Source organism: Protomyctophum bolini (assembly GCF_963924005.1).
Source record: "Protomyctophum bolini genome assembly, chromosome: 14".
Lineage (NCBI taxonomy): Eukaryota > Metazoa > Chordata > Actinopteri > Myctophiformes > Myctophidae > Protomyctophum > Protomyctophum bolini.
In genome coordinates this window covers 22095904-22106830 of record NC_137875.1, presented here as the reverse complement: position 1 = coordinate 22106830, position 10927 = coordinate 22095904, and the positions used below count along the sequence as shown (strand labels likewise).

Here is a 10927-nt window from a genome sequence, read left to right as displayed (position 1 = left end):
CTTCTGCATGCATCTCTGTTCCTGAGAGATGACAGATTATCTAATTGTGGTCCATGACTGTGACCTTAAACATTAATATATCCATTGTCAAGTTATTTTGTTCACAGTCATACACATACGCAAGCAAACACAAGAACACACAGGAGCATTCACCGTACAACGCATGCATTCATAAGTCGCATAAGTTTGACAAAGTCAGTTGCAGTTACACATTTTCACAGTCCCTTGGGTCAGGGTGTCCAAATGAAATCCAAAGGGGGCTTTTTTTATTGGTTGTGGCTACACCTGCACAGCAGGCTACATGCAAACCTACAACTTATCAGTATCAACCACACCAGTTTCAGAGAACAGAGGCCAAGCATTTGGTTACACCAGCCACACAGCTGCATCTTTTAACCAGTGAAATAAACAACTCCCTGGAGTTTGGACCCCACATTACACAATGGTTTCAGAAGCTTCTTTATCTTGACTTAATTAAACACTGTAGTACTATGAGTTGCTAATGAGTTAATGTGATCTAATCATCACTATACTGGTGCATAAATTAGGTCCTCCTCAGGAGAACCTCTCAGGTCACTCACTCACTCACTCCAAGTACAGCAGAGCACTGTCATGCTTGTACTTGTATGTAGAAACATTGTTTGCTTTGATCATAGCTGGCAAATGATCTGTTTGGGCCTGTGATCACAGTGGGTCTTGTCCGTAATTTCAGACAGTTCATTGCATTGAGAGAGCACAGAGGTCAGTGTGACAATGACAATGTGTGTGGTGCGGTCAATATTGAGAAACCAAGCAATTATTTACACAGACCCTACCGTATTTGTGATGTATTGGGACTGTCCAATTGTAATGTAGTCTTATTTCAAGAATGCTACAGTATAATGCAACTTGAATTTCCATTTGGAATCTCAGTTAATTGCATGGACAGGTCAGTTCAGCTAACTATTGTATGCACTGATAAGTAAAATGTTATAGACCCCGTGGAAGAACTATACTTGAGAAGATTTTGAAGCATCAATTCTCCAGTTGAACTGGAGAATGCTTCAAAATCTTCTCAAGTTTGTTTAAAACAAACTTTGTCAGTAGGCTTTCACTGCTGAATCATTTGTTTATTTAGGCAGGGTTGCTAGGTGATGCTCACTAAGCTGCATATGTGGGTACATTTCATTGGGGTTTATTACCATGAGCACACAGACATTATTTTGTTAGCTTGCCTGATGACATTATTAATAATGACATTCACCCAAATCAGAACTCTGGACACAGTAAGATTTAGTGGACGTCACATAAGTACTTGTGTATGACTGAGTGTCCAGCAGCAGCAGCAGCTGCTCATTGTAGGGTGATGTTGCCTTTACACGTGGACTTGGCAACACCCTGTAGACCTCAGCTCACAAGCCAGCAGAGCTCAGCTAGGATTGTCAGTAGAAATACACACCACCATCTAGTGGCTTTACTACGGATGCATTCTCAATGGGGATACTTGCCCTACCTTGCAAGTAGAAAAGCACTATAACTATTAAACTGCATATGGTGTTCTTCAAACCACCCCCCCCCCCCCCCCCAACAATAGACTTTAAGTACAAATTTGGGAAAGTAGGATTTATTTAGTCATTACAAATTTATAAAATGCTGATGTTCTGTAAGTAAAACATATGAAGTAATTCACACTGTTGGAATCCATTAGAAATACATTCAATTATCAAAAACTCTTAATACACTTTAGGACTCCACTGAGGTTGGAATGATTGGAAAGTAGTTTTCATTTTAGTGCATTTTGTCGAAAGTAACAAATTATTTAATTTGATAAAAATAAAAAACTAAGAGGGGGAAAGTGAGTTTTCACAGCTATATATATTGCAGATCCAAAAGAGACAAAAGCAAATGTAAGTCAACGTGGTGATGAAAACACATCTAATGACGAGGATTGAGTGGATGGGAAGTGTTGCTCAAAATGAGAGGAAGTGAATGCAGTTATCTCAGCTGCAGGCAGATAGTACAACCCTGAGCAACTAAAACAATAAAAGGAATGAAATGCTCAGAGGAAATGCAGACTCCTCACATAAATGTGTTAGCTGTTCAAATAATTTAGCTAATGAACCAGCTGCTTACCTTCCTCATAAGCAACTGCTCTAATGTGGGTGATACAAGTGCATGGATCACAGATTTTCTTCACACCTTCCCAGGCTTCAACCCTCAAAATTGATTGCCAACACTAATCAGCTATATCAGCTAACTGACTGAGTAAAGCGACTGATTTGCCTACATGTAGTATGCATATGCAGTAATCTTGTCAAGGGAGTGTGCATCCCTGACAACGGTGAGATCTGGACCCAGTTATTACTGACTGGAAGGTATGTGAGGGCAATCCAAGTGTCCATTCCTGAGGTACCGCAGAGCTATTTTTGGACACAGTGGGATTTCACATGTCTTCTTAATCACTGATCAGCACTTTTCTAGTGGTTTAGAGAACTCTGGCTTGGTACTGCGCTAATCTCAGAGCCCAGGAATGCACAGCATGAAGACACTTTTTCCAGGCACTAGTCCCACACCCTTTTACACTATATAAAGTGTCTGAGTGAAACGGTCCCACTGTACTGTAACTCCTCCATTGATTTGCAAAGCAAAAAATTAAATCCACAGCTTTATGCATTAAGTGAATAATCATAAGAAAAAGGTTAGCGTGGATAAGCAATTAGAAACAAACTACACATTCTCTTTCTCTATACCCAGAAAATGGTAAAGGATGTTTTAAATAAAAGCCAGAATAGGCTCAATGCTACCAATCTGTGTTTAAGTGTATGTGAGGATTGGAAGTGTTAGTGTGTGCCTTTATGCAGGCAAAACATCGCAAGGCAAAATGTCCACCATCTCTATTATAATGAAAACAAGGAAGCAAGAATATTCATAGTAAAAATATAATATTCAGGATGCAAAAATATGGAAGATCTTAGGGTGATGTCAGCCTCAGTCTCTGGAGACTGGTAATTCCATGGATCATGGACAGAACAGAACAGGGATCTGGGGACAGGACATTTGTAAACATGGAGACAGACTGCTAACATGACACTTGCTCTTATGCAAAGTTTGTAAAGTGGCATCTGACCCTGGGTTTAGCAGGATAGGATTGGATTTGGGTTCAGGCAAAGTCCAGGAGATGCAACGATTCCCTTCGCAGAAGTCCAGCCACTTTTTGAAGGTGGGACATGAGCAGCTGGAAATAGGTCAGATACCCTTAAGCAGGTCAATGGATCCCTGCAGAAGAGTCACATTGTTCTGTAGAGACAAAAATGTTCTACCTCAGTTATATCACTCCTCACATTAAATATTTCTTGCAGTACAAATACTGTACAATACATCATGTAGCCAACAGATTTCACTGCGCTCACCTTGGCATGCTTTATCTCTAGCTCAGCCATCTCTATGAGGTTCTTCCGGAAGGCCATCACTCGTCTGCCCTTGAAACTGGTGAGTTCTGAAGCAGAGATATTGTGATAAAATGTCCGAATAACATTTTTTGACCCTGTATGACATACATGTTAATAATACAACGAACAACTAGGCGTTTGTAGGTTGCTCTGCTATCTAGACATTTAGTTGACAAGAGGTGTTCCATGATAATGCTCAAAGCTCAATATCCCCCCTTCCCAAATGGGCCTTCCGTCTTAGCTCTGGATTAAGAGCGTCTGCTAAATGCCTAAATTGTAAATTGTTAGCTCAGCAGGAGACCCAGGAGCGAATCCCAGGTAGGTCATGAATCTTATGGATTGCAGTTTCTTATGGAAAGCATGTTGTATATAAGACACAACACACCTTTCTTCCCAGACTCTGACAGCTTGTCAAATTTCTTCAAGCAATGCTGCTGATGTTCCTCTGCCTGGGGAATGTCCTTGCTCTTCAGCCGTGCCTTATCCAAAGCCTTGTTAGAGTTCTCGTAGTCAGCTAGGGCCCGGGCTCGCCTGTACAAAAGGTCCTAACAGACATGTTGAACAAACATTGTTAACACTCGCATTGCTGAAGTAAAATGTGACAGAAGTAGCATGTGCTTAAATTCATATTTAGAAAATGTTTCAGATGTAAAAAGATTCTCAGATGATGGAGGACGATGGCCATGGAAGGGGAACCTTCTGAAAGCTTCATGGGCAAAGATAATCAACTTAAAAACCTCAACAAATGGGTTCTTTAACAGTCATGCGAGTGTTAAAGAATGCTAGTGTAACAGAACATGTTAAATACATACCGGTATTTTAAAAGCATGTGAAACTAAATGTTGAAAAGTCAGATGAGTCAACAAATCGATCAAAATCTAAATTAACAGGTCCAGAGCTAAATTTGCTAAATTAAATTCGGTCCGGGCACCTAGGCTCTTATTTAGCCTGACGGCACATTGCGGGTTCGGATCCCGACGTCCTTTGTTGCATGTCACTCCCCCTCTCTCCCCCTTTTTCATTTACATACTGTACAATGCCCAAAAATATATCTTTAAAAAAACCTACTGTATATTTAATTCTCAGCTGCCCAAAGAAAAGCTGCCTGGTGCCAACTATTTCACCGTACATATTGTCTCAAGAAAGACCACCCAAGCCTGATCCAGAGTGACGAAAATAGCTGATCTACAAGCTTGCGACGTGTTGAGCTTGTAGATGATCCATTTCCAAAATTATATATATATATATATATATATATATATATATAATAATTTTATATATTAAAATGATAAAAGAAGATAAAAATGTCTCACCTTGGCTGCCTGGATGTCTCTCATGTAGTATCTTAGCAGCTCTGTGAGCTTGAGCTCCTGGTCAGATGCCACTCTACCCTCCACTTTCTGCGGGACATGGTAAGCACATACTGTAGATTGTATAGTGCATGTGGAGAGAACAAAAAGGTAACGACAACGTTTGCCTCATTTTGTTGGCAGATGATCTTCCCCTTACCCTGAGCTTCTCAAACAAGTCTGCCAACTTCTCCAAGTGCCTGGAGGAAAAACAAATCAATTGAGTGCAAAATCTACCCTAAATCTACCCTATGTCTACTACGTGGGTATATTAACTGGGTCTAAGTGAAATGCATCCACTTGCAGGTTGCAGATAGTAAGTCTGTTTAAACATTACATTACCCGCTAACGTTAGCTAGCCTAAATGCGTACAACATTTAAACCATGTTAAATTTTGAAAAAGGCGATAAAACTATTCAGTCCACCGCGGCTTGCAAACTGGAACGGCACGCTTGTCAAGATGCTCAAATGCGCCGCATATACCTCCTCGTCAGCACACCTGCCTTGTTTTCAAGTGATGCAATGATCACAGGAATGGTATACATTTATACAAGCTATCCACATAGAACCTCTGCCTGCAATTAACTAAAATACATGGCCAATCTTGGTTTGCCGCAAACCGCAAATAATCTTAGAAGCTGTGAAGCTTGCAAAACACAAAATAACTCACTTTTTAAGTGCTGTACTATCATCAGCAGCTAGAGTGTTGACTGTGGCAGAGATGTGAATGTAATCATCAGCAACATCTGTAATTGGAGAGGTAAATGATCAATAATGCAGTAAATAGAATAGACATGCATTCACACCCATGAACCATTAGTCACTGGGTGTTCCCTTAATTACTTTTGTGTGAACGGGTCATCTTCTCGGCTTTGGCAGTAGAATCCTTTATCTTGCTGTAATAATCAAGCAGAAATGTCTTCTCCTGTTCAAAGAAGTCGTCAACTTCCTAGAAAACAAAACAAGAAAACACGTATTTAAACAACTGGCTATTGACCACTTGAAAGGTATTTTGTTCTTATGTCATGGTGGTGTGGCGTAAAATGTATTTATATATGAATATAGTCATCGGGTGAAACACTGTCTGTGGTTTTTACAAATATTTAACCAATTAAGCCCCAATTTATACTCGTATACAGTTCATTTTCATAGTCATGATGCAATGTGTTGTGAGCTTGTAGATCTGCCTTTTATTTTTATTTTTTGCCATTTTGGACTAATTTAAACTACAACATGGCCAAAATAAGGACACCAGGTTCAAAGAGCTTAAAGGGATACTTCACCCTTTTTGCAAAAACATATATGTTACGTTTAGAAGATTTAGAACACTTTCCTGGGGGTCTTTATGTGTTTAATATGTGGTTTTAGATATTTTAGATTTTAGCAGTGAGCCCAGCGTCTCTGATGTTATGGACACTGGGCTCACTTCCTTCCTGGACTACCTCCCTGATCCCAGGCCCGAATAAGCCTGGGACCGAGGCTACTCCCAGGCTGACAACACTGACAACGTCATGTGGATGAGCATTATATGGCAAATGTCATGATTCCCATTTCCCAAATCAGCCCCCCCATCAACCAAGAGTCTATGATGGTTATGGAAAATTATATAATTAAGCATTGGAACACACATTTATTTCACTTTGTCCATTAATTTCACGTTATAACATTCACATTAGTATCTTAAATATGGGGCCAGAGCCCCCTATGTGTCATCCATCAAATTGCAGACTCTTCCGGAATCCTTGGAAATCTTGCGAGTTTGTTGCTAGGATAAAGACAGAAAGGTCGATATCAAAGTATCAAAGTTTCCCTTTAACCAATGAAAAGTATTAGTTTATGATTATGTCATAACTGCATTAGATCCACTGGGGAAAGTTTTCCCCACCCCCCTTTTTCCATTTCATGAAAATAAAGGGTTTTGGACGTACGCGGTTCCCACTCGACAGCGGCGATATGATGTGTCATGTGCTGTCTGATGTGTTCACTCACATGGTCAGATCAAGCAGAGGACTCACCTTTATCCCTGAGATGATGACCTCATCAGCGCTCTTCACCATGTTCTTGAAGAATCCACCAAACATCTCCTTGGCATTCTTCCTTCGCACAGTGAGCTACAGTGACACATTTTGAGGAAAACCAAGAATGAATTGTCCCAAATCCAATGAGAAGATTACTTGCCGGGTTGAATACTGGGAATTGGGCTCTCAGGATAAACCACGATTGTTCAACATAATCCAAAAATAACATTTCCACCCCCACTGCAAAAACGAGATAAAATGTCACCATATAAGCCACTAATGCTGATATTTTTGTTACAAATCTTACTTGTGCTGAGCCATCAATGCTGATATTATATTGCAGTAAAGTTGCCTGTGCTATGAGCTATCAATACTGATCTTTTGTTAGGCACTGAACCATAAATGCTGATATTCTCTTGCGAAAATAACTCCGCTGCCAACGAGTGGGAAGGCTTCCAAAGAATGTTACACCCCAAATGATATATCTACCCTGCATTTGGTACTTGTCACTGCTGCACACACACTAAAGAGATTATTTATGGTTCAGTGACATCACAACTTTCAAGGCCAATTATTGATTCAAAATTCAGGTAGCAGCAGCCAATAGCCCAATACACAATAAAAGTTTATGTCTTATTGTAGAAAGTCCCATTTTCCATGACCGTTTCACAACTGGAAATGTGCATCAAAATATTCCTGGTTTGGCAGGATGTATGGGAACCCTGTACTGTATATCATGTGCAACTTAACAGGAGAAGGGCGCACACCAGTGCTGGTGAAAAAGGCTGCACACTCATAGCCACGATGCAAACGTTTCGACCTCGGAAGGTCTTCTTCATTCCCTGAGGAAGACCTTCCCGAGGTCGAAACACACGAGTGTTTTAAATCTTCTAGGCCTATATGAAATACTTGCTTCCTGATTTCAAACAAATATATTCCTGGGATGTATCGATTTTAAGCACCCAGGAAATTCCACCCAAATTACTTAAATGCGAATGTAAAATGCTTAAAAGGGATATTTCTATTTCAATATATACATATATATATATATATATATATACTGAAAACTAAATTTTAAAAAAGGAATGGAAAAATCAGGGGACCTCACACATTAGAAGGACATTATAATGCGTGAGGGGGCCGTGATTTTTCCATTGCTATTTTCATTTGTTAAATACATTTATTAGAAAGTGAAATATCCCTTGAAACCATTCTACATACATTATTTCCCAACACTGGATCACCTGGTAAGAGACAAGAGTGCATAATATACCACTTAAATAAGTCTATAGTTCTGTCCTGGGTTCAAATCCAACCCCAGGCATTTAAATGCATGTCATCCCCCTCTCTGTCACTATCAAGATTAAAGCAGAAAGATATCATCTTGAAAATAAAATGTTTAAGCAAAATCTAGCACTGCATTCGGTCATCTCATTAATATAATGAATCAAAAGGTCTAACACTAAGCTGGCTGCTGCAAATCAACAGCAGTGCTGACGGAGAGTAGATAGGAATTAACGCTGACCTCAGCAGGATGTAGACCATGTGTCACAAGTCTGCTGTACTCTACTTCCTCTCTAACCGACAGCCCAGGAAAGGAAATCAGCAATATGGTTTAAAAGGTACTCACATCCTGGTCGTATTCCAAGAAGATCTGGAAGTTTCTGTCCTTGCTTAAAACCGGGTGAGAGGACAGTCTCTGAAGGAAGACTTCGTGAACTTGCACAGTCTTCTTGAACACAGCCAGATATTCGCTAAAAGACGTGAAAAACAAACAGCACATGTTCACTAATAAAAAAGGAAGTTATTTCCCCCAGGAACAACATTTCAACCACTATAACTACCATATATTCTTCAACCACTATTATCATTATAGTTGTGGTGTGGACTGGCATCAACCTGGCCTTTATGGTAAAATGGACGTATTTTCAGAAAAGGAAATAATGATGTTGCACTACTAATTTATAAAAAATAACGAATAGTGGGTTTCAAGCGAAAAACTTTATGCCTTATTTCTTAAATTTTAACCTTAGCGTACTGTTGTACAACAGTGTGTGAATGAACTTGACTGACGCTTAATTGGTGTCTCTTGCTTTTTTTTTGCAAGTGACACCATTGAACTATTCCCCACTCACGCCTCCAGCTCTTGCTTCATCTTGGTGTACTCCTCCTTGGTCATAGTGGCTTCACCTTCACCCAACTTGTGCATTTTCTCTCTTGGACTCTCAAAGTCAGGCTTTGGAGGGGCTGGGGGAATCTATAAATGCAGGATAGTATATATATTTTTAAATTAGACATAATTAAAGGAAAATGTACATGACTGAATACACGTTTTATTTATCATTAACCACATAAGCCACATTTTAGAAAATAGTGGAAATAGCTGATCTACAAGCTCCCACTGCCTCCCAATATGCCACAGTGGTAGATGTGATATTGTAGCCTATAAAGACATGACCAAAATAGGGACGCCAGGTTTAAAGTGGTTATGGAGTCTAGGCAGAAGTATCCTATGCATCAAAACGGCCTGACAGTCAAACAGAACTCTGACAGTAAAGAAATATGGCGATACTGTATGTTGACTCACTATTAAGCCAGCGTAGTCCTCGGTTTCAACCAGAGTGTCATGTAGCCAGATAAAATCTTCATGCTGTCTCGGAACAGAGAAATCTGGCTTCTGGAAAGAGCTCAGCGTGGTCTGTGTAAGAAATTGGTTAAATAGCAACTCTGTGCCAGGTACAGGTATAATGCAACATGTATTCATGTGATACAGTACAGTGTACGATTTCTTCCAGGCCTTGTATTGTACTGTATGTCTGATAAAAATGGGAGTTTATATCTAGATACTTCCTCATGTAATTAATTATAAATTCTAATTTTACACAGGGTCACATCATGTAATGATTATAGATTTGCTAATTAATGTGTAGGTTATATGGTTTTAATAGCTGAGATTCTGAGAAAAAGATTCTGTTTGCTTGGCATGGAGTGTTGTTAGCCAGGGCATGTACAATAATTGTAGGGGAAACACAGAGCAACAAAGACAAGTTTTCAGGATTAGGGGCCATTATTGTATTTTGTTTGAATGTCTACAGTAGCCGAGTTTTGGTTTTACCTTTGTATGGACAGTAAACTTGACTTTGTCTCTTTCACAGAGTGCATCAGGAATGTCGATGAGCAGAGATGCATCATTGTTTAGGTCCACAGACACAGAGCGTGTCTAAGGAGGAACATACTATGGTTAGGCAAAGCTCTTTTACTGTACATAACAGACAATGTCAGAAAATATTATAAACTTGGTGCAGACAATAACTAACTAGTTGTACATATATCTTCTAAAGACTAAGCAACTTCGTAACAATTAATTGTACGTTCTCTGTCTGTACTTAATAGTTTAACATGTGCCAAATGCAAATTTGCACCTGTTGTATTGGTAAGTACTAAGTAGTTCAATGAGGAATAGAGGATGTGGATAATAAGACCTTTATTTCATTGTCAGAGTACAATAAAAAATAAGCTACTTCATGTGTTGTTGGCTTAGGCTGGGTTATGATAAATCGACCCTAAAAAGGACTTCATCCATTGTTCTATTTCTGCATGCAAAGAATGCTATAGCCATGTTATACACAATACAATTTAGTGTTTATTAACTCTGACAGTACAAATCGAACCAAATATAGACCCAATCATCCATCTGAAGTCTGAGTGTACAAATGGAACCAGATAACACCTAGAGAGTTCAATGAACACTGAGGATTTTCAAGTGTACAAGTTCAACATGTAACGGATATTACAGAACAGATAGTGAGACAAACAAGTTCACATTACTTAGCATCACATTAGCTATAGTGCTATCTATGGCTGTGGCATTTGTTATGTTGTGCCAAAAAGCTGCTAACCTGCAAGTAGTGTTTTTTTAAGCTAACATGACTTACCTTTTCCTTGTCACTCTCATCTGGGGTAGATGCCATCATAACTAACTCCTTAAACCAAACTAATTAACTAAAAATGACTAGTAGGATAGAAGAATGTCCCTTGTTGGCAGGCTAGTTAGCCGACAACCTGTCAAATCGCTTTTCTCGCCCTCATCCCGATGACAGAATAAATCCCGCCTTTAAATTATTTTGATTGG

General features: G+C 39.4%; 1 protein-coding gene across 1 annotated transcript; it reads right to left on the bottom strand.

Moving 5' to 3' along the window:
* Positions 1-2904: 2904 nt before the first annotated feature.
* snx5 (sorting nexin 5) lies at positions 2905-10880 on the bottom strand. Its single transcript, XM_080782318.1, has 13 exons — positions 10731-10880; positions 9911-10015; positions 9383-9493; positions 8931-9052; positions 8426-8549; positions 6793-6888; positions 5621-5726; positions 5448-5523; positions 4938-4977; positions 4742-4828; positions 3814-3973; positions 3390-3475; positions 2905-3276 (listed from the first exon to the last, which is right to left on the bottom strand). The coding sequence occupies exons 1-13, from the start codon at positions 10767-10769 to the stop codon at positions 3226-3228; spliced, it is 1203 nt and encodes a 400-aa protein (XP_080638444.1). The 5' UTR covers positions 10770-10880; the 3' UTR covers positions 2905-3225.
* Between the last annotated feature and the right edge of the window lie 47 nt (positions 10881-10927).